This window comes from Condylura cristata, unplaced genomic scaffold (assembly GCF_000260355.1).
Source record: "Condylura cristata isolate star-nosed mole 26May11 unplaced genomic scaffold, ConCri1.0 scaffold00010, whole genome shotgun sequence".
NCBI classification, from domain to species: Eukaryota; Metazoa; Chordata; class Mammalia; order Eulipotyphla; family Talpidae; genus Condylura; species Condylura cristata.
Window position 1 is genome coordinate 47337487 of NW_004567111.1, and position 25074 is coordinate 47362560.

The following is a 25074-nucleotide window of genomic DNA, read 5'->3' on the forward strand; positions in this document are numbered from 1 at the left end:
AGGCTGACTGACAAAGTGCACTGCTAAGGGGAGCAGCAGGCAGCTGTGCCATGTGGATCACCTCCGGGGCAGGGATACAACACTGAAGCATCCTTGGATTGGCTTGACTTAGCTTTGCAGTGCTGTGTTTCAAAATGCTGCACCACCAGGGAGGGCCTAGTAACATGATTTTTTAAAAGTCCTCTTTTGTCTAATTAAGCTGGTAATAATCACTTCAAATTTTAGTAGACTGCCACTCATACCCCAGTAGTTCTTAAGACTCTTAACAGAGAATGCCAGTCTAAATTCAGAATACTTAAAAATTTATACTTATTTTAAATAAGAAATGATCATGTTTCCTAACAGATAAGCTATCAAATTAATTTTACAGAACCTCATTTTACTTTTTACGAGTAGTCTCTTCATGATTTGAAGTCTTTTAAATGTTAAATGAAAATTCTTTTAGTTTAAGATTATAGTTTTTTTAGCTCATTCACTGAAAATTCTGACAAGCATCTATAAAAAAAAATCCACCATTAATGCACAGAGGACAATATTTTAAATGATCCTTTCCCAGTACAAATTGAACTAAGTTTTATGTAAATATAAAATCACCTACCTTCTTACTTCCTCATACTTTCCTACTTCCTGATAGTAAATACAAAAATAGTTTAGCATTAGGTTTAATGAGATTTATAATATATGTATGATTAGTCTAAACTGCAAAAATATTTTAGCCACATTTAGGAAAAATAAACTTACTTAGAATATAACTGTGTATTTCCAAGGGCAAGATGCAAGAATACTGATTCTTTTTTCATTTTAAGTAGAATACTTGCCATAAAGCTTATGAAATAAGTCAGTAAGAATGAATACATTTTTAAAATACTGGTTAATGTGTGGAGAATTCCACACTTGCCTATTTAACAAAATTGTATCCATCTTGTAAGGCTTTGGTATAGCAAAGGTCATTCACAGCACTTCATCATTTATCTTTCTTCTTTGTCTCATTCTTCTCTAGTTCCTTGCTCTGTTCATCATCCTCCCCTTTCATACTTGCATTTGCTCCCACTTCCCCTTTAGAATTATCAACTAGTTTATAGTCCTCAAGGAGTGTATGTCCAGTTTGTTTTGCAGTTTTCTTCACCATTGCTTTGATACCAATGTTGTCAATATTATAGGCAGTCACACCAACATTGATGGCAGAATCTACTGCATCGTGTGTAGCTTCTCCTGCAGTGTGCCCATACCTTTAAAAGAAATAAGAAAAACTGCAATGTTATAAATTAAGACCTTAGGAGTTAATATTAAATAAGTCAATTAGTACATTATCCCTGAAAGCAAAATCAATGGTTAGTGTTCAACTTAATTAATAGCTAAGACATGGTATGAGTAAAGTCCACTATGTATTTTCTGGCTTATTTCACTAAGCATGATCCCTTTCAGTGCCATCCATGTTGCCAAAATGGCATGAGTTTATATTTTTGGTTGCTGAGTAATATTCCATTGTGTACATGTACCACATCTTCTTGATCCAGTCATCTACTCTTGGGCATTTGGGTTGCTTCCATAGCTTAGCCATTGTAAATAATGCTGCAATGAAGATGCGGATGCAGGTGTTCTTTGAATTAATGTTTTTGTGTCCTTTGGGTAGAGCCCTAGTAGTGGAATTGCTGAATCATATGGAAGCTCCATTTTTATGGAAGGGATCATGCTTAGTGAAATAAGCCAGAAAGAAAAAGAAAAATACCAATGTTTTCACTTATAGGAGGAATGTAAGGGGGTGGGGGAATAAAAGTAATTATAATAAAGTAAAAACCAAAATCAACAAAAACTATAAACCAGAGATATTCTAGAGAGAGGGGGAGAGGGAAATAGAATAGAATTCTTTATAGGATAGGATCAAAACAGGGCTGGGAAGAGCACAAGGGACTATGGTGATGGCACCTGGGTGAACTGGTGGTGGGAATTCTACAGGGGTTACAACTGAGATGGAAAAGCATACACTGTACAAAAAGAAGAATGATGTAAAAAAAATTAAAAGAAAAAAATACATTATATATCAAGGCTGTCTTTAATTTTAGGCAAAAACTGTGAAAATAAACTCGAGTTAACAGATTAATATAAAAAAAAAAAACTATGAAAATAAACTCCAGTTAATTGAGACTGATGTAATAAAGGCTATGTTGAAGAATAAAATGTAAATTTTAATAAAGGTTGTTAATCGGTCATTTCCTTATTTAAAACACCCCTTATGGAAATGTAAGAGACTTATCAATGAAGCAACCACAGGACACCAAGTTTAGTCACCAAAAATAGTTTTGTAAATGGTTAAAGTCTTTTAAATTATTGGAATCTGAGTTTGTCTTTAACTGAGATTCTCTAACACTGTTTCCCTCACTCCACACTTTATTTAATACAGACTTACTGATAGCCCAGCTGTACTGTGAACCCACAAGTACAATAAAGCCACCATAGGACCTTTGCACTGGCTGGTATTTGCTCAGACTACTCTCACTCCAACTATTCACCAAGCTAACTGCCGTACCTTCTTTAAATGTGCCTACTATTTAAGCTGCCTTATTTCACATACCCCACTCCACTGTCAATCAATCCCCCTTTAAATTGCTTTTTCTATAACTTATCACCTGCCATTTATTATAGTACTTATTTACAGCTATAGTTGCTGGTTTGCTTACTGCCTTATGAGACTATAAAATCTCGCATGAAAAGGAACTCTTTGTTTGTTCATTAATGTACTGAAGCACTCAGAATGCAGTGCCTGGCATTCAATATTTATTTCATGCCCACTTTTACAGTTTCTGGAACATTCAATGTATAGCAAAGTACTCAGAAAATTACAAAGCACTATAGAAAAGTACTTATTATTAACAATAAAAATATCTTGTATAGCACTTACATGAGAAAATACAATTTGAAGACCCATATAAGATTATTAAAACATACACTGTTTTAAATACCAGTCTTTTGTAACTTTTCTTGCTCATAGATTTCCCCAATTAGAGGACTGTTTAAACAACAAAAAGGCAAAATTTGACAATTTTCTCTAAAGACACACTGAAGATTCTTACATGCTTTGTGATCTGAAACTGGACATTTTAGACAAACACAGGATTTGAGCTTTGAATTAAAGAAATCCTCTATGATATTAACTTGGCCTACAACCATGATTTGCAATCCTTTTGGCTTACGCTTGGTTTTTCTGAACCTCAGTACTAGAAATATGAAGTAGTGTTACTGTGAGGTTCCTGAATTATGATTCCATTCTGTCCTTTGCCTGAATAATTAGAGTACAGCAGAAGCCACAAGCTGTCAAGCACTCCTGGGAGGAATATTCTCAACAGTTATTATACAGAAATGCTTTCTATAACTGCCTTCTGCTAGTTGCCTTACAATCCTCAGTGTTACAAGAACTTGCTGATGTTGCTAAGACATGGGGCCTTCTCATTGTCACAAATATCACCAGATGGCAATAGCTAAGGCCAAATGAGAAAAAGGGATGTTGGAAGTTTTAGCATTGGAAGAATGACCATAATTTCAATTGAGCACATTTCCATTAAAGGTTCTCTCTCCAGGATTTTGTGAACTGCAGTGAATTTAAGATTTTGCCCATATCAATGTTTTGAATATTGGAAATTCCCCACATAAAAACTTTGATTTCTAAATGCTGGATGTTCCTTATTCTACTGGTACAGTTTTTATATCTAACTGCCCTCATGATGTTTTTCCTGTATGTATTACAGTTCTAAAAGCTGTTTTTTTTTTTTTTAAATAATGTATTAAAAAAGGTTTGGCACCCTGATGATGTTACTTGGTTTCCAAGAAGACTTCTCTTGTGTGCATATTGTACTTAAACTGTAACAGGCTGAAAGCCACTTACTGTTTTTCGTTATTCCTGTCTTCATGATCCTAAAATAAAAGTACTAAGGCAGCTGATAAAAGTAAACAGTATTACAGTATTGGCCCTCCCTGGTGGCGCAGTGGGTTAAAGCACTGTACTAAGAAGCTAAAGCCACTCCCGCATGAGTTCGATCCCCGCCTGCCCTGGAGGTGACCACATGGCGTGGCAGATCTCTCCTAACCCGCCCGCTGCTCCCCTCAGCAGTGTACTTTGTCGACCTGCCTGTTCTGCTCCCCTTTCTATCTCTGGTGAATCCTCTCACCCTCTGCATCTCTGGCCTGTACCCCAGTTCTGTATGAATAAATAAATAAATCTTTAAAAAAAGAAAGAGTAAACAGTATTAGTGGATAATTCTCTCATTTACCTAAACATTTTAAGAGTATAATTATATGAATACCTAGCTGAACCATTCATAACCCCGAATCACACTCAAAAACATAATAGGCATATAGAAAGTCTTGAATTCAATCTACATTTGAATATACTTAAATGAGAAGATATTTCTCTGTACTGACCTTTGTTACCAGAACTCTCCTAAGTTCAATAACACATTTGTTTTCCTCCTGAGCAGAATGCATATAATTACAATGATAGGCAATAAGTACACCCGTATTTTCTAAAACTGACACATCAAGATGTTTTGCCTTGTTGCTTCCATCCAAAGATATGCATGCCCAAGATGGAACAGATCAAACCAACGTAGGCCTACCAACGTGTGGTAGGAGGGAATCTAAAGACATGCTAGACAGTGGTGGAAAATAACTCCATATATACTAAAGTTAAACAAATGTCCCACTAGGGGAATGGTGGTGCAGCACCATTCTCTGAATGTGCATGGCAGAGATATATGGTTTATATCAGCTGTGCTACTTGCTATGGCATAATCTTTAACGCGCTACTTAAAATGCTATGCTTTCCCTCATCTGTAAAATGGAGGTAACAGTGATAAAGATTAAATAATGCATATGAAAACACTAAATAAAATGTCTGAGACTTAAGTATAAATTCAAATATTGAATCCAGTGAGTGGATAATTAACACAAATCACCAGGAAAGAACACCAATATGAGAATTTTTTTTCTAACTATTTAACATTAAATATTGAGATCTAAATGAACTCAAAGCTAAGAAAGCAACTCATGTTCTTCATACTAGATTTAGCTTTTTGTTAAGTTTGATTCTGCTAGTACTTGTAAAAACAGAATTAAGAATTAAAATCAGAAGATCTTATTTTTAAAACACTTTTGGCCAACCATTCTTTTGTCCATTTCTTATTACATGGAGTATATGACATCCATCTGCCATGCTAATACAAATGTACAGTGCTAATTAATAATCATTTTTTTTAATCATAAGATATGATAAAATTGACCTCTCTGGTGGTGCAAAGGGTTAAATGCAGTACTATGAGGCAGTCTGCAGGCACTGCAGCAATGAATTAGATCTCTGGCCAGAGAGGTGCACCAGACCTCTCCTGTCTTATCTACTCTCCCATTGGATCTGCCTGTTCTGCCCCCTACTGTCTCCAGTGAATCCTCTCACCCCCTGCACTTCTGGCCTGTACCCTAGTTCTTGCATGCATGCATAAATAATTTTTTTAAAAGATGTGATAAAATTTAGTATTATTCATATACAGGATGGATTAATATTAACATGATAAAATAGTTTAATTATAATTCAAGTTTTTCCCATTAAAACTATAAACAAATATCATCCACCATGAACAATATTAGGGCATCCGGTTACTCTAGGTACTAATGGTAAGCAAATATTGATAACGATTAGTAAATTATAAAGCAAAATCACAGCAATCCTGTATTTTAAAAACATGTTTTTTCCTATTTAAAAAAAAACAGTGAAAAGATTGTTTTGTCAGACACTTAATAAAAATAACTATATAATCATCTTCACTATCTGGATTTCTACAAATGCATAAGACATAGTTATTAAACTGATAAAAATCAACTTACTTGTATCTGACAGTTTGTACAGTTTCTGCTGAAACATTGTTAACAATGCATTTAGCTGCACATTCCAATCCTTGCCAGACAGTTGAAAAACCTGCAAATACATTTAAAAGTAAGTAAAACTAGCCTAAGCCAATAGACTTTCCTAGTTAAATTTCTGGGCCTTTATATTACCTTGAACACTACTTGCTGCTACAACCATAGCACCATCCAGAGGAGACTTCCCATTTCTGTCTTTTTTAAGTGATTCTGGAACAAGTTTACTTCCATGCTTTTTGACGTGCGGAGCTAGTTCCTTTCCAACACAATTTGCTACAGTGCAAACTCCATCTACTAATATAACCATTAGAAAAAAAAAAAAAAAACTTAGGAAAAATGTGTCCTTTCCTTGATGTTATCTGTCTTAACAAAATTCTTATAAGGGCATCTATACTTGTTTTACTGAATAATTTTAGCATTTCTATTTAAAGATAGACCAAAGATTGACTTTTTTAGGCCTATGTTAGTAGCAAATTACCTGCTTCTTATACCTACATGTCTCTCAAATACAATGTTCTTTTTGGTATTATTACTTAGAGGAAAACCTTTTCTATCAGCTTCAATGCAAAACGGCTCACTTTCTGTGTTTCCAGTTAGGTGTATTTTTAATGTTTTTTTCTCTACATCAACATAAAAAATGTGATTAAAAGAACATTAAATATCTAATTTTTAAAAATAATTAAATGATAATACTATAGTAACTATTTGACCATTTAAAAACTCTGATTCTCCAAAAAAAAAAAAAAAAAGGCATTGGAAGCAAATGCTTGGTAAAGCTGACACAAGGATCATTAAACATCCTTTCTCAAACAATACCACCTGCCCTCCTGGCCCTGCTAGTAAGTAGTCAGCTGTCCTTGAAAGTACATAAATATGTATCATATTCAAGGATAGAACAAACAGCCAAAAACATTTCATTGTAAAGGCACCGACAAATCTTCTCTCCAACACATCAAAACAACCCTTTAGCCAGTGCTTCATGAACTTCAGTATGCAAGTAAGAATTCTGAGGGGGAAAAAAATGCAGGGTCTCAATCAGATGTGGCAAGTGTACAAAATTCTCATTACTAAGACTCTCAGATAAACTGATTTTGCTTTTCTAGAGATGCAAGCTGAAACTTTGTTCTCAGAAAAAATTCTTTATTCTTAAACCATCTAAATGAACATTTAAATTAATCTGGGTTAAGAGATTATTTTTAATTTAACTGAAAAGTACAGTAAACTGAATGTTACTTTACCCAGGAACTGACTGACTTTCGCTGCTCCTCCTGTGGCCTGCTTTGCTATATGAAGTCCCCTGGTCACAGCTGGGCTAACTTCCACTGGTTTTTCCTCTGGTTGAATCCGTTCTCGGAGTTTAGAAGCGCCTTTCTGGATTGCTTTGCCAGTAAATTCTGCACCTTTGACTAAACCCCAGCTCACCCAGGAAGCACCTTTTCAAAGGAAAATTTTAAGTTGCATAATATTAAGACTATACTTTTAAATCCTAATTTAATTAATAATCAATAGGAAAAAAATAAATTTACACCACAAACATGACAAATTTTCAAGCAAACTTTGTACTTGAGTTTTCTAAATAAATTAATCTTTCAGCACTTACATATCACTTCGTGTCAGAAATCTTTATTACTATATGTTGCCATGTGATGCATCTCTATGTACCTACAATATACTACTGTTAAGGACTAATGCTAGGTTCGGAGCCATTAAGATGGCATTTGCTAGAGAGCTCAAGTCTCCTTGTTCTAGTTGCCTTAGTCCAGGTGCCACTTCCCTCCTCACAACACTTCTGCAGCCCTCCAGATCCCCACCTTGTAGTGCTGGAGAATGATACAAACAATACAAACGATTATAGAAATGAACAAATCTTTACCACTTTCTACTCCTGCTTGTTTGCTTTAGGCTAAAAGCACATAACAGGTGATCCCATTCCTCCCTCAATACCATATCCAAACACCTTGATCTTAGCATCTTTTAGCTTCTAACAGAGAACTGATTGTGACAGACAGGAAAACACCCAAAGTTCAAGAAGAAGGAAAAAAAAACCCAAGAATGAAAGTGAGAGACCTAGATGGTTTAGTCTTTTTTTTATGGGAGCAGGCCCCAGTCCTTTTCTTTGCTTATGTTTCTTGCTACATAAATCGAGACAGGGAGAATACAAAGGCTTCTCTAGAGAGAAAAGGCCCTGACTAAGGGAGTAAGTGGCAAAATAAGTAGGAACTAGATGAGAGAAGCAAGAAAAGACACATAAAGAAGAAGGGTTTTCCAGTAAAATGAGAAGTGTTACTCCCTTCTGGAAAGATCTTACAATTTTAAATAGTTCCTTTATGACTATACCCTGAAAAAAATAGGACTTTTAATTGGACATATGAAAACACTTGAGGAATTTCGACCTTAAGGTCTGTGGAATCATTTTTACATAATTACTTTAGCCACTGAGTGAGAAGACATCTAGTAATCATGTGAAAAATCAGACCTGTTCTTTCAAAAATGCTAATCCAAAATTCTATAAAGATAAATTAAAAGTTATTTCACTTTTTTCAACCTTTTACCTTCTTAAAACATAGGAATGTAGCTTTTACTGCTCTTTATTCATCCTTTAAAGCAGACAGGAACCAATGATAGGCTAAGATAAATGAACTCAATTTTGATCTCTGGTTACTCATCTTTGTAGAGTTAAGATACATGATGTATGTACAAGTACAATCATGTAAAAACAGTCTCTTGACAGATAATTTCTCCTAGAGGAAATCATATATATTCTCTGCATATTTCTTTGTCACTTGTACCTTAAAGTATTGGTAAGCTAAATGTTTTTTATTGTACTTATTAAAAAGAACATGAGATGTATACTTAACAGCCAACTAGGACATTTGAGCATTAACATTATGCCTATTAGTAAAACTCTACCCCTGAAGTTATAGGATGAAAAGGAAAAGAACTATAAACACAAAGACACTGAGGTCAATATAATGTATTTTTTTGTTCATTTTTAAGTGATGCACTGCTCAGAGTTCTTCTGAAATCGCTAAAATTTTAAGTGATGCACTGCTCAGAATTCTTCTGAAATCGCTAAAAACATCTCTTCCAAAATTAACTGGTTCTAAGATACTCTACTCCTTTGAGTAGAACCAGTGTGTGGATTCTATGTGCTACCTAGGAAGCCTCGATTCTGTTGTAGCTGACTATTCCAAAGATGGCCAACAGGAATAGCTCCTGTTTCATATATTCTTTCAACATAATTTTGACATTCCTCCTTAAGAAGTAGGTTCTCTTGAATTTTGAATATTTGTGATGAATGATGCTGGAAATTTCCAAGAATATGCCAGAATATTTGCTGTTTATGCCTGTTTGCTAGGCCATTCACTTTTGGAGTCAGATTAACTTACGGCTGCCATGTCAGTTTTCCAAAGAGTATAAATAGAGAATAAAGGGCCAAGAAAAATTTAGACCTATATGACAATGTGATGCTTGAAGAAACAGTTCTATTTTTGTTTAAATATTTATCAACTGATAATATAGAGCTAAAATATAAACTATATTTCATATTCCCTTATGTATACCAAAGATTTCATATTACAGTAAATAAAAAGTCTGTTACTATAATACCTGACAAAATGTTCTGAGCTACTTTTTCACTCCATTCAGGTAATTCCTTTGCTTTTTCTTCTGAAACTGGCTCATAGGGTACAATGTGACTCAGATTAACTTCTTCATTTGAAGTGTCTTTTGTCTAAAAGTAAAAATGTTTCAAAATATGAAATAGTAAAGGAGTAAAGGGAAAATTGCAGGCATTATATAAAATAATGTTAAGAAATACTAGATATAACTAATGAAAATATCTCCAACCAATCTAGTTACTAGAATATTAAAAAAAAACAAACAAACAACAACACCATGGTGAAATGAAATTTTCTCTTGGCTAATCAGGTAAATTTCTCAAGATAAAAAATTTGAACTTTTGCCACTACATTCTAACACTTAAAATATTTACTGACCTCTAATTCAAATTTAATATTTATAGAATAGTATGTATTCAGAAAAAGAAATGAAAGAAGAAATTAGTAAATGTATTTTTAAAAATCCAACCTTTGTCTTATTGGCCATCCAGAAAGAAGAAAGAAACTGAATAAAAACAGCAGTGTAAGAAACATGTGACAGTGGTCTACCTACCTAGTCCAAAGATCTTGGCATATTTAAATATATGAAAATAGAAAACACAAAACAAAGCAAAAAAAAAAAGTATATACACCATTAATGTAATTATAAAAATATTTCAATTAGTTGAAAAAAATGTCTACTCCTCTTCCCAATACAGAATATTTTTTAAAACAATTCAAATAAAAATGAACAGGGACATCTTAAAACTAACTCTAATTATTCTACCAGTGTTCACTGATTTGACACTGCAAGTTGTAGAGGGGGATCTCATAAACAACTGAAACTGGTAAAAGGTAAATCAGAATAGACACACATTACATTACAGCTCTTTTTCTTACCTTTTTTCCTCGTTTTCCTTTATGACGCACATCCTTACTACCTTGATCCAATGAAGGATCCAACTGTCTCATATCAGTGCCACTGGCTTCCTTCAACTGGTCAGGGGGACTTCTTGATCTTCCAGGGATTTGAAATTCATTTTCTCCTTCTGCCCGGTTCCAATTGGTCTAAGGAGTAAAAGACTAAGATCAAATCCAGGTTTTCTCAAATGACTTCCCTCCAAGCTCTGTCCAATGCTTTAATAACACATGTGTTCAAATGTTAGTGTTTTCCTTTAGATTTTTTCAAATGTCAGTGTTTGACAGTTTAAAACTGCAATTACTTGTGCTTGTTTTTCCCTATATGTTTGTTTTATCTTTTATCAAGCCTCAAGCCTTTTTCTTTGGTTCAGAGCTTATGGACTAAAGCAATTTTCAAAAGGTTAAATGTAAAAGATAAACTTAAAGCCTGTGGTGTGAGATGATAAATCAGATGCAGCCACATTTGAATTTAATTACACTTAAGAGAATTAAACAGTAAGGTTTAGGAAACACATATAAGATTAAATGAATTTATTTTTAAAGATTTATTTATTTATGCATACAGAACTGGGGTGCAGGCCAGAGGTGGAGAGGCAGTAAGAGGATTCACCAAAGACAGAGTAGGGCGCAGAACAGGCAGATCAACAAAGTACACTGATGAGAGGGCAGTAGGCAGGAGAAGAGAGGTCTGTTGCGCCATGTGGTCACCTCCGGGGCTGCTGATCAAACTAGCACTGAAATGGCTGTGGCTAGCTTGCAGTGCTGTGCTGTAATCCATGCACAACCAGTGAGGGCCTAATCTTTATGTGTTTCCTAAACCTTACTGTTTAATTCTGTTAAGTGTAATTAAATTCAAATGTGGCTGCATCTTATTTATCATCTCACACCAACAAGCTTTAAATTTATCTTTTACATTTAACCTTTTGAAAATTGCTTTAGTCCATAAGCTCTGAACCAAAGAAAAAGGCTTGAGGCTTGATAAAAGATAAAACAAACATATAAGGAAAAAACAAACACAAGTAATTGCAGTTTTAAACTGTCAAACACTGACAGTTGAATGAATTTAAAGGCAGTTAAGAAAATGCATGTTCAGGTCAAAAACTCTATATTATTGAAAAGTTGATTTTGTTTTTTGGTTGTTTTTGCACGTAATAATAAACTCATTCTGCTAGCACACACTTTGCTGGATGAATGCTTAAAGACAAAATTAAAGCAAATAATTACTTTTTGTTTACAGCTGAAGTTCTAGCACACTACAGCAAGTTAAAAATAAAGTGCAAACAAAAAACAAAACTGAACAGAGAAAAAATAACCTATAAAACAGTTTATTTCCACATATATGGATTAAATGAATACAAGGGTAAAGGAACAAACAACTCCCTAATACGTGAGAAGGATTTAAGAAAGTCTACTTCATTAAAGTTGTATACTGCCAAACTAAAATGTGAATCCATATCCATTTGACCATGTTCCTGCCTTTGTGAACTCTCCATGTAGCACACCGAGGTCACTTACACTTCTGTGAGGGAGCAGGTGTTTTGCTAATATAGTTTTAAATGTTCAGCACTGGCTACGCTAAATATATGTTAATCATCAGATCATTCTCATATATAGTTTATAAAACTTAATACTTATCTCTGACCTTCTACTTGCTGATGACATGCGATATCACCTTTGATTTTTAAAGGGCTGTTTTCTCTATTTATTGAGAAAACAGAACAAATTTTTTTTTTTTTAAGATTTATTTATTTGTGCATACAGAACTGGGGTACAGGCCAGAGGCTCAGGAGCGGTGAGAGGCTTCACCAGAGACAGAGTGGGGAGCAGAACAGGCAGATCGATGAAGTACACTGCTGAGGGGAGCAGCGGGCGGGTCAGAAGAGGTCTGCAGCGCCATGTGGATCTCCTCTGGGTCAGGTGGGAATTGAACTCATGCGGAAGTAGCTTTAGCTTCTTAGTGCTGTGCTTTAACCCGCTGCACCACCAGGGAGGGCCCAGAACAAATCTTTTAAGCCTAAACTCAAAGGTAAAAATTTCATGAAATTCCCCTAACCTCCTTCCTGCACTTTGCATATATTTTTACTTTATTACCTATCACACTGCTCTATGCTTGTTTAACATGTGCATGTTATACAGTTGTTATACATATACAATCTTATAGTCTCCCATTCTGTTCTTGTCCCAACATTTAACACTATATACCTAGTTAAATAATAGATGCTAAATAATATGCTAAGACAATCAAAGATTGTATTATCATGCTGTCAATCTACTTCAACCCCAATTCAAATATTCACAACAAAAAATATTTCCCCATCTTGTTCTACATTAGTGTAGGCAATAACACTTAAAAAAAAGCTTCCCAGGCCCTCCCTGGTGGCGCAGCAGGTTAAAGCACAGCACTGAGAAGCTAAAGCCACTTCCGCATGAGTTCGATTCCTGCCTGCCTTGGAGGAGACTACATGGCGTGGCAGACCTCTCCTGACCCGCCTGCTGCTCCCCTCAGCAGTGTACTTCGTAGATCTGCCTGTTCTGCTCCCCGCTCTGTCTCTGGTAAAGCCTCTCGCCGCCCCTGTACCTCTGGTCTGGACCCCTCAGTTCTGTATGCATAAATAAATAAATCTTAAAAAAAAAAAAAAAAAAGCTTCCCTGGCCCTCCCTGGTGGCGCAGAGGGTTAAAGCACGGCACTGAGAAGTTTAAGCCACTTCTGCATGAGTTTGAGCCCAGCCTGCCCCAGGGGAGATCCACATGGCATGGCAGACCTCTCCTGACCCGCCCGTTGCTCCCCTCAGCAGTGTACTTCATGGATCTGCCTGTTCTTGCTCCCCGCTCTGTCTCTGGTGAATCCTCTCATCCGTCCCAACTCTGGCCTGTACCCCAGTTCTGTATGAATAAATAAATAAATCTTTTAAAAGAAAAGCTTTCTTGGGGTCTCCCTGGTGGCCTATGGGTTAAGCCTTGGCACTATCACTGTTACCAGTGAGCTAACCTACAGCACAGCAGATCTCTCCAGTCTTGCTCACTGCTCCCCTTAGCAGTGATTTCAGTAAATCTGACTGCTCTGCTCCCTACTGTCTCTGGTGAAGAGACAGTAGCTTTGGCCTATACCTCAGTTCTTCTACACAAAAAAGGGGAGGGATTAAAAAAGAAAGCTTTTTCATGATACTTCAGCTCTCTTTGACAGATAAAGACATGCACAGTGAAACACGTTAAAAATCACTTTTTAAAAAAATTTTGACCTTTATTTACCATTAGAATAAAGATAATTCTCTCAAACAAGACTTGTTTCTATTTCAAAATGCCAGCTATACATATAGCTGGAAATTACTTGCACTTCACCACTTAGTTCCATTAAGCCCACTTTTCCAACACTAGCAAAGCAGTAATACAAGAGCTAATATTCATGGAACATTAACACTTGCTACCACTGATATAAATGCTGTAAGGTATTAACTTTTAGTCTTTACATGGCCCAATGAAGATGTTTTTATTATCCCCATTTTATAAGAAAACTAAGTATGCAAAAGATCAGAAAACTATGTTAAATAGCTGTATTCAGTGGTAAAGTTTGAATTCAAAACTAGGCAATTTGATTCCAAAGCCCACAATTTTAATCATTATTTGCAGCCAATCCCCAATTGTATATTAGAATGCACATGCACATTACAGTTTCCTAACTTTTATTATATTAGAGCCTACAACAATTTATCATGTTAGAGTAGATTTGCATCTTGAACATGATCACACAAACTCACCTGGAGCCGAAGGTCAGACATTTGTCTTAACAGATCCTCAAAGAGTTCTCTATCATCTTCTGGTAATTCAGAAGACAAGACCACCCCCACAAAGCATCCTGATGCTTGTAACATTGTATCAGGAAACATGTAGGCTCCCACAGTACATTTAAGAACTGGAGATCTGTCAGGAACTAGGGGATACAGCCAGTCACAAACCTGAAGAGATCAGATACATAAAAAAAAAATAGTAATTAGAACTAGATTTTTACCAAGGTTTTAAAAAATCATATAACAGAAAATAACTTTTTAACTTTGAAGTGTACTTTATCATATCTTTAAAAAAAATATCAGTCTCAACAAATCCTCCATGAAAAATCAGCGACTTGCTAGTTTGATGCACACACAAACCACTCAGAAGGACCTGCGCTACAAATCACTAATCATAACTTACAGCCTGGTCTTATATAGTCCACTGTTAATCAATAATGAGAATTGCTTTGATTAAATACTGGTCTAAGTAAATTAAAGTTTAATTATTCAAATTAGGCATCTTTTGCGGAAATAAAAATAAACATTTTCAAGTACTCTACATTTATTTGCTGGTTTAATTGTCAACAACGATCCCATGAAGTTGGCTAGTGTTGTCATTTTATGTACAAAACCCTGAAGCACGGAGAAGTTTAGTTAACAACTAAAACATGGAGTAGGATCTGAACACATGCAACCTGGCGCTCATGAAGTCAAAAAAGTATTTTAATTAAAACCAGTAATCAACATACCAAATAATTTTTTAATGCCTAGTAGAAGTAAAATGGCAGAGTTATAATAGACTGTTTATCATGAAGTTAAATCAAAATGGCACAAAGCTGCCTTGCAATGTCACCTGGGGAAGTCAAACTGTCGATGCATCAGGACTTAAACTTACATTTTGAAGCTCTAAATAAAGAGTCTAAGTTGAAATTCAAATAACCAAATATATTCATTTCCACTGAGACACAAGCTTTAAGTGGCCAGAATGTAATTGTGCCTCTCTGTCTCAGGACAAGATCTTCCTAATCTTAAGAAAGCTGCAAGAACAATTTACCATGGAAACATTATATGGTGAACATGAGTCAAAGACCATGAAAGATTCTATTGTGTACCAATGGAAAATTCTACACTATCATCATCTCTCACATAATATAATGTGGAGGGATGAGACTACCCAAGCATCAGTTTTTCCTAGAGAGTGCTTAATAAAAATTTTCAAATTATTTTTATTTTTTTAGTTGTCTCAAAATTCAAAAAAAGCTACTATCTCATATAAAGTTAGAATAAAACAGATTACTGTTTTCCAAAGCATTATACATAACCATCTATGGTATGTGAGATAACTTCAGCTACTATACAAACTATTTAAATTTTTACATTAGGAATAAACTGCTTCCCCTCAATTTCAGTAGTTAATATTTAAGATTAAATTCATAAATGAAGCATTTAAATAAAAATATTAAGAAAATAAAATTTGACAAAAATTTGTGGTTATACTTAAGTAACTACTCTTTAGATAATGTTTCTTACACTATGCCATGATTTCTATAATACTAACTGGCGAATCCTCAAAAATCCCCAAACAAAATCTATGACCATTCTTAGGGCAGATTAGTACAAACGGATGAATTCATCCGTTACTAGCTGATTTTTCCCAGTTTCACTATGAAAGGATAACTGGATGATTATTCTTTAATAAGGGGATATATTTATTCAAATAATCACTATAGGGTAGATGGCATAAATTCTAAGCCTGCCTACTTAAAACCAGCTTATCTTACTCAGATTCCTAAAAAGAGACCAATTGTAATTATTAAAACACAAATTGTACCTAACTTGTTATACCTGGTTTATCATTTGTTTTCTAGAATAAAAAATATTCAATAATCGCATGAAAATTCTCTTTTAGGATGCTAAAAGATGCTACAAATATCTTAACACATTCAAATGAAAGCCACTTAAAAGAGGCTCAAACTTTAGATGCAATTTTATTTTTTATTTTGGATCATAAATAGGAGACATGTAGTGCTAGTCTTTGATGTTAGACTGAGAACATTTTGATAAACTTATATTCGTGGAGTCTCAAAATTGCACCTTAAATTCATCATTCTACTTCTACATCAGGATTTCTCAGTCCTCGCACTAATGACATAGTTGGTTGGATAATCTTTTTACTGATGGGAGCCAACTTGTTTAGATGTTTAAGAATATCCGGGCCTCTAACTGTTATATGTCAGTAGCACACTCCCCCTTGTCAAGTTGTGACAACTGGTCACTAAGCCGAATCTAGACCAGCTTAGCCTCCTCAGCTGGTACCTGACGATATCTGTGAAAATTTATAGTTACATATTCACATGAATTATAATCTGAATTTAAATTAGCTATAACATTTTTCCTTCAGATAAAGAATTAAAAATTCAAGGACGAATATCCTGCTACCTTTCATGTCTATCTTAACAAATACTAAAAAAAGATTTATATCTTAAAAAGAAAAGAAAAAGAAAAAGTCTACCAAATACATTTATGAAGTCTATTTTAAAAGAAACAACAATTGATGATCTTTTGGCACAGTGCACTGGACACATTACAAATACTAACAAACAAAAATGATCAATTCTACATATAAGTCAAATTATGGTTTTCTGTTGCTTACCTGAAGAAATCCAGGAGGACGGTTTAGTACTGTGTCAAGGGAATTGTCCAAGAACCTCACGATTCGAAGATACCCAGGATATGAAGGTGCACTAACCTCTCCTGCAGGATTTACAAAAAAAATCTGGACTCCATTTGGTATCAAAATCAACTCATCTGCGTCTAGCCCTAAGCTCTCAAGAGGAGGTGGCTGGGAATGATTCCTGTAAAAGTCTTCTCCAACAGATGAAAATTCCCCAGATTCTGTCCCATAGGACACAGTGTAGTGACCCTCAGCAGCCTGAGGAGTATAAGCAGGAGGTGCTTCTGCTGGATGACTCTGGGAGGGTAAGGCTAGAGAACCAGGTGCAGGAATTGGCCCTGTATTTGACGTATTTCCATTTACTTCGGGCTGCTGGGTAGGTGAACTAGTGGATGGAAGCTCTGGAGATTTTTCAGACATGTCTTTAGGAGGAAATTCTGGATATAACTTGGGTACCTCCTGAAGATCATTCCGCAGAGAAGTGGCAAGACCTTTCTCTAGAATTTCCAGCCTAGTACGTACATTCTGTAGTGTTTCTTTCATTTTCTGTTGCATCTGTCTAACAGATTCCCACTCAGGGCCTGTGTGTTCAGGTTCTGTTGATGAAACGCTGATTCCCCTGAGCAAATGGCCTATTCCTTGCTTATAGTAGTTCTTTGCTTCTTCCTTCTGCCCTAATTCATCTGTATTTAGTCCTTTATTAACAAATAGAAAGGCTTTCTTGTATGCTTCTTTAATGATATTAATTTCCGCAGGTTCTCCATTTTGTGGCTCTTGATCCATGTCTGCAAAACCGACAATATTATGTTTAATTTTCGTATTTAGCTATATCTTCACTAATATCAATTTCTCCTAGCTGAATTTATTTCAAGAGAACGGGAGCCTTGCTTGTCTGTCTTGTTCACTGTTCTATTTCTTAAGCCTACTATTAGATCTGACATGAGGTAAACATTCAATATTTATTTGTTGAATGGATAATGCTTAGTCCTAATTGTCTTTTTAATTTAAAACAGCAAAATAAGTTAGAATATAATTATTGAACAATTTTCTTATTCCTGTTTAAGAAATAAAGGTTTCCTATCATAAATATTTAAGTCTGGAATCAAAGAGTCTCATGTAAATTTGTTAAAATATAAATCCAGAGTATATCAGGCTAAATAAAAATGAGGTTGAAGGATGCATTGGAGAGAACAAAAGTGAGAAAAATATTATAATAAAAATTTGAATTTCTCTGAATTCCATTTAAAGGTGACTGGTGATTTATAGGCAGTTAGCCTAGTTTCTTCCCAAACACTGTTAAAATAACTAACAAGATTATTTAAAAGCAACCATTCTATTAATGAAAAAGGCAAACAGGTACTTCATTAAAAAGGATATTTAAATAGCATGTGAAATGGTGTTTATTACTATATTCCCTCAGGGTAAGGCAATTAAAATCTACGATATGATTGTTTAACCAAAACTGAAAAGATTGGCAAATATTAAGGAAGCAATGTGAATCTTCCTAGTTTGCTGGCAGAAGTAAAAAAAAAAAAATGGTTTAGCCACTTTGGAAAACTGGCTATTTCCACTAAAACCAAACATTCACTACTCTATGACACAGCAATTCCTCTAGCAGGTATATAACCAAGAGAAATGAATATGTACTTAAGGCCAGAACCACAAAATAATCCAGAAGTCCACCTCCAAGAAAAGGAATAAGTGGGTATTTATACAATGCAGTCAATATACAGAAATTATACAAAACTAAAAGGATCCCACAAAACTTAAGAATTTCACCAATTTTTTAGCAAAAGAAGTCAGATACAAATGACTTAAAGAAACTACATACTATGAGATTCTTTGTAAGTAAACCTGAAGAACAAGCAAAAACCTTGTCTATGATGATCAAAATAAAAAAAACAAAAACAGTGCTTACGGATGTGGGAGGGCCATATAGTAGATGGAAATATTCTCTACATATACATATACACGTATACATGTATACATGGATGTATACATATATGTCATTATGTTGTAAACTCAAGATTAGTGCACTACATGTACTTTGTTATTGCTTAATTAAAGAGAGAAATGAACTCACAGGACAAAGGAAAAAGAATTAAACATGGTGTGGTCCAGAAAAAGAAGACTAAGAAGTGTAACTCACAAAACACAGTTTAAGAAAGATGAGCCTAAGCTGGGGTGGGGTGAGAATTAGAGAAGCAGCTCCATTTACAACACACAACAGGACCTCAAAAAAGCAGAAGTGATGGAATTCTATCTTCTGTCGAGGTAGCAACAGAGCCTATTAAAAGGCCATTTACAAATTAAGACCCATAGGAGGAAGGGACCCAGATTTTCACTCTAAGACTTATAATCATATGTCATTCTTAATACTACATGATGATAAAAAAAATTACTAATTTAGCTATACACTTAAATTTAGCTATATACTTAATTGTAGCAACATCAAAAAGTAAAAAGAAACAGATGCAATTAATTGCAGAAACCTTTTATTTATCTAAATACAACCAAAACACTATTTCAATATGTAATAAAATAAGAGATATTTTACCTTCTTTTTTGAATTAAGTTTTCAAAACTTAGTGTATATTTGTCCATGAAACATCTCAATTTCAACTAGTCGCATTTCAAATGCTTAATATCCACATCTATTCTTATTGGATACCAGTTTGATTTTTTTCCCTATCATCTCATTAAACTATGGTAGGATAATATAAATGGTCTAAGATTGTTTCAGCAAGATTTTGCACTGTAAAAATATCACAGAAACTGTGATCTATTTCTTCACTAAGTATTTTCCAAACTGAAAAATAGAGAAACTGTTGGTTCAACAACTTCATTATCATCAAGAGTATACTTAGTCCTCAATTTACAAAACATCACATACAAATGACCGCAAACTGACCTACCTAACATGCCCTACCTCAAAATTGACAATCCCTTCCCAGCGATTCTGACCTTTGCTTTTGACTTGTCATTCAAACACTTTAGCCTTTCCACAGATCCCATCTCTACCTTCCCTCAGAACCAGAGGACAGGAATTCTGTCCTCTACCTTCCATTGGGTACAGAAAAACTGAGTTCAGGAAGCAAAAAAACAGAGGTTATATAGGTTTTTGTGAGCTGATCAAGGAATTTAACCAGCATATTAAGTTTTGTCCAACTGACTCTAACAAGATCTCGAACAATACTGTGACTTGGCAGCCAGTTTTTCTGGTACGTGTTAGAGTGCTACTATAACCAGACACTGTTTACAGAGTGTTTAATGTATGTTGGACACTAAGCTACATGTTTATCTCATTGATTCTTACCGACAACTCTTGAGGAGTTATACTAATACTACTTTACAGAGATAAAAGTTGATGTTTGAACCTATTGATTACCCTCGGTCACCTGTTTCTCAAAGAAACTAGAGGTGAGAATTTACTTTCAAGATTTATTTACAGTACAAGAACTGGGGTATAGGACAGAGGTGCGGGGCAGGGAAACAGGGTGGGGGTAAGAGAATTCACCAGAAAGAGTGGAGCATAGAACAGGCAGAATGACTGAAATATAATGCTGAGGGGAGCAGCGGATGAGATCTGCTGTGCCATGTGGGTCACCTCCCCAGTCTGGAATGCAACCTATGCTGCAGTGGCTGTGGATTGATTCATGTTTTAACCTCTGATGCCAGCAGGAAGGCCCCAAGAATTTATATATTAAACAGTTATAAAACAAAGGGTATAAAGGATCTGTCTGTAAGATGTGATATATGGCATTGAAAGTCTAAAATATTTACTATCTGACACTTTGATTTAAATAGTTTGACTACAAAACCTTGTAAATCTAGATTGCATAACCTCACTATTATCAACATTTTAAGGTGAATAATTCTGTTAATGGAGTCTGTCCTATTCACCTTACAGGATGTTCAGTAGCATTGCTGATCTCTATTTACTAGATGCCAACAGCAGCAGCCTTTTATATGACTAGGACAAAAAAAAGTTTCAAAGACACTGCAAAATACACCTGAGCAGCAAAATAATCCCTGTCTATAATCACCACAGCAAATGGTCTTCAAACTGAAGCTACATGTACTGCTGAGGCATATGAAGACTTTAAAGGGACATTATAATTTTAAGAATACAGCTTCTAGATCCCTCTGCTTCCATTTAGTATGCCTAAAACTCACCTCTCTGAGAAAATGCTTGCAGTCCGGCTATCATGCCTTTTTTCTGTTCATCCAGGTTTAATTCATAGCCTTCCTACTTAACAAAAATTAAGTCATCCCTCTCATCCACTCCTATTCTTACTGTAGTACTTTTACTCAGGATGGGAAAGCCCCTCTAACAGAACAGCTCAAGGTCAATGGGGTAAAATTTCATTTTGGCTTAACTCCCTAACATTAAGAAAAAATTTCAGGGGTCTCCAGGTGGTACAAGGGATTAAGTCTCAGCACTATGAAGCTATCTGCAGCTATTGCAGCACAAGCTGCATCATCCCTGGCCAGGGATCTGACCCACTTGGCACAGCTGACCTCTCCTGCCTGGTCTACTGCTCCCCCTCAGCAAGTGTATTTCAGTGGAGCTGCCTGTTCTGCTCCCCACTGACTACAGTGAATCTGCTCACCCTGCCCCTTCATGCCGTACCTGTGGCCTGTACCCCAGTTCTTGTATGCACAAATAAATAAATTTTTTAAAAAAGACAAATTCTCACTGAATTCTGACTTTTCATTTTTACTATTTATTTATAAATAGTTCATTTTTATATTTTATTTATAAAATCCACTAGCCATTATGTTCTTCTGACCAACTACTACTACTTGTAGTAACTCAGTTCAGAATATAACAAACTCTAGAGTAAGTCACAGAAAACTTTCAATTAGTTTCAATTTATTTAAATATTTTTTTTTTAAAGATTTTATTTTATTTGTGCATACAGAACTGGGATACAGGCCAGAGATGTGGAGGGTGAGAGAATTCACCAGAGACAGAGTGGAGTGCAGAACAGGCAGATCAACGAAATACACTGCTGAGGGGAGCAGCGGGCGGTCAGGAGAGGTCTGCCACGCCATGTGGTCACCTCCGGGGCAGGCGGGAATCGAACTCATGAGGAAGCGGCTTTAGATTCTCAGTGCTGTGCTTTAACCCACTGCGCCACCAGGGAGGGCCTATTTAAATATTTTTAATAAAGGTATGTGTGACAGAACAGAAAGCTTTCAAGCATAAACAAATTACATTAAGTTAGCATTTTGTGGGGGGCATGTAAGTCAGTATATCTTCAATAAAAAGTAATTGTGTGAAACACCATGTATTTTTGAAATTGATGATGATAGTTACAAAAGTGCATATTATACATGTTTTAGTACAGTTGAGTGATGCACAAATTTTATATAAAAAGTCAGTCTTTATACTATGTGAAACTGCATCTTTTGTCAACTACCTAAGAGTATGACTTCAAATTTTGTGAATCAGTTTAAATGTGTGTAGGGAGGGCAGTTTTACAAAGATTACTTTTAGGGGTATACAAACAAAAGCACTGTTCTTAAACCAGTGCTGCTCTTATTACTACATTCTGGTCCTTACAAGCACCATAACTGACTGTTTATCAACAGGTTCTTTGAATATGTTTGGCACTGTTCTGATCTTCACTTAATTCTCATATACTTGCACCTTAATGTTTAATTCAGATATTGTTTTACAAATATTAAGCATCCTGGCCAAAGACAGAGATTGTAAAAAAAAAATATGATTCAAAGGAAAGGGGAGAGGGGTGTGTACTGCTGCCCAACTGTCTTACTTGCTGAGTAGCACCATTAAAAAAAAAAAAATGTTTAGCAGAAGAGATTGGCCACTGGTAGGTAGCTGGGAATTTCAACAGAGAAAGAAATAAGTTTCCACTAAAATATTGTATCTTTATGATTTATTCTGGGATATGCATATTCTCAGTAGTCTGAGCGTTTCACAGGATTAGGGACTACAGAATAGTGAATTGAAAAAAGAAAAACCTATCAGATGTCTAGGAAGAATTATCTATTTACCAGGTGTCTTGAAAGGATTAAAAAAAACCATTATCACATGAATTCATATACTTTAATTTTTAAAATTGTAAGTCCTTAAAGTGTTGATCTAAGAAAACAGAATGTACAAAGTACAATCGTCCTAAATTACAAGCCAAAACTAGTTCAAACATCAGTGGTGTCTTCAAGTTGTTTCCTAAACGTTTTAGTAAAAGAAGTAAAATGTACTTTTGCTGTAAACATAGCTGCGAGGTCTGGCGGAGGGTGTGAGGAGAGGGGAAGGCATGCTCATGCCTGAAAAAATACTCAGAAACAAAGGTAAATTTCTGAACCAAACACTTGGCAATGTAGTTCAATCCCATAAATACTGGCAGTGGAAACAACCAAGCTTGATACAGCATTTCTTCCCCTAGAACCAGCAGAAGTTGCTCCCTGTTAGCCTAGATGACACTTTACAAAAAAAAAAAATCTTTCCAAGTGACTGCAACTCCCTGTTAGTAGAATCCCACCATATTCTGGCTTATTAGGAGACCTTTATAAATTTCAGAAAACCCCACAGGTGAGAGAAGACCACCTGAGAGAAGAGCTTCCTATTGCAGGAAGACACCAAATGAGGTCTGTTATTGTAAGCGAAATAATAATAATAAGTCCCATTTATAGTTGGGCACATTCTTACATATTGCCTTGCCTTTTTGCTTTTAGAAATGTCAAAGTAAAACTAATTCTTAATTACTTAATGTCATATTTCAGAGGCCACCGCGATCTGGAAGGCGACTTCATTACATGACAATACAAAGCAAAGCTCGAGGAACCTCTGGCGTTGCAGGAAAACAACTCATTACAATTAGCGCGAACATGGGCCAACCCCACTGTAACGCAATAATGCCTTGTCACGAAACTGTGCTTTCCAAAACAAACTTTTTCCAGTCGCAGAAATGAGGTCGGAGGAAACCTCCGTGGTGCTCAAACCCAAATAAACCAAGCAAACATCTACAAACGGGTTCGAAAGAGTAAAATCGTGCGCTAGCCACTCCCATAATTACTGCTGTGGTCTGCTGACCTTTTTGAAAACAACAGTTACCGAACTTTCAAGAAACAGCGCAGAAAGAGAATAAACTGGGCGACTTTCGATACCAGAGTCCACAGCGGGCTGGGCCAGCGAGGAGGAACACTAATGTGGCTCCTGGAAAACGGCGTTCCAGGGGGCCGGGGCGGGCAGCGTACTCCATTCGAACAGTAAGCACCCGAGCTCGAAATTACATAAACACGACGTGGGAGTTAACTAGGCACAACTTCTCAGACTAGTCCCTCTCGAACTTGCCCCCTTCCAAGAAAGTCTCGCCGCCACGACCTGGCCCAAAGACCCCGGCCTGGTGTGCGTCCCCACCGCCCGCCACCGAGTCCGCGGAGTACGGGGCGCTCAAGCCCCCGCCCACCCCATTTAGGGGCCACCCGCCGCCGTCGCCCCACCTGTGCCTTCCAGACCTCAGGCGCTTTGGCGCCGCCCGGAGAGCTCCCCGACAGCTCCCAGCAGCCAGGGGCCCGCGCCCTCCGACCCTGCGCCTGGGAAGTGCTCAACCCCGACCGATCCCGAGGTTTTCGGCCCCCGCCCGCGCACGCGCGCACGCGCGCCGCACGTCGGGACTCACAAAGCGTACCCGACTGCGCGCCACGTCACGCGGCCGCGCCAGCCCTGCCAGTCAGAGCGGCGTCCGCGACTGGGCCGAGCGTGGCCGCGGAACGTCTGTCTCCCGTGGTGCCCGTTTGGCACCTTCCCCATGAAGATGTCAGCTGCCGGCGCAGCCTACGCTCTGGACACTCTGACCTGCTAAGTGGTGTCTAGGGAGATAGCAGTCCGCCTCGAAGCCTGGAGTGAGGCTCTTGGAAGAGAACAGAAAAGTGTGAGCAGTGGACCCGGAGAGAACCGCGCGGACTGGCTACTCGGCGCCGACCCCAGGCCAATGTCTCCCGCGGCCACGTCGGCTGCCACGGCGCTTGCGCAATCTTTCTCTGGCTGGAAGGAGGAGGCTGCAGGGACGAGGGGAAAAAGTGCTGGACAGTGAGAGCTCTGACAGCTAGAGGGAACCCTGGCGCCGTGCGCGTGGGGGAACAAAGGCCCATTTAATTTGGGAAGCTGACCTTTGTGCCTAGTAGTCCAAAGAGAGAATAGGTACTTCGAAAACCCACGTAGACTCGGCAGTG

The 25074-nt window shown here is 36.7% G+C and overlaps 1 protein-coding gene across 3 annotated transcripts; it reads right to left on the reverse strand.

Moving 5' to 3' along the window:
- SPG20 (spastic paraplegia 20 (Troyer syndrome)) lies at positions 1–24848 on the reverse strand. 3 transcript variants are annotated; one of them, XM_012723338.1, is made up of 9 exons: positions 24698–24848; positions 16849–17654; positions 14184–14381; positions 10407–10574; positions 9517–9640; positions 7146–7340; positions 6043–6201; positions 5872–5962; positions 1–1229 (listed from the first exon to the last, which is right to left on the reverse strand). In XM_012723338.1, exons 2-9 carry the CDS (start codon positions 17650–17652, stop codon positions 965–967), a joined length of 2004 nt encoding a protein of 667 aa, XP_012578792.1. In that variant the 5' UTR covers positions 17653–17654; positions 24698–24848; the 3' UTR covers positions 1–964. The 3 variants fall into 3 exon arrangements, with proteins under 3 accessions (XP_012578792.1, XP_012578793.1, XP_004680263.1); XM_012723339.1 differs by lacking the exon at positions 24698–24848 and adding an exon at positions 24358–24468; XM_004680206.2 differs by lacking the exon at positions 24698–24848 and adding an exon at positions 24343–24468.
- Positions 24849–25074: the final 226 nt, after the last annotated feature.

Bases quoted from the DNA above. Each gene is read 5' to 3' on its own strand.
- SPG20 (XM_012723338.1), bottom strand. From the start codon at position 17,652: ATGGATCAAGAGCCACAAAATGGAGAACCTGCGGAAATTAATATCATT. The intron at 14,382-16,848 runs GTAAGCAACAGA...TGATCTCTTCAG, and splicing joins GTCCTCCTGGATTTCTTCAG to GTTTGTGACTGGCTGTATCC. The intron at 6,202-7,145 runs GTAAAGTAACAT...TGGTTATATTAG, and splicing joins GAAAGTCAGTCAGTTCCTGG to TAGATGGAGTTTGCACTGTA.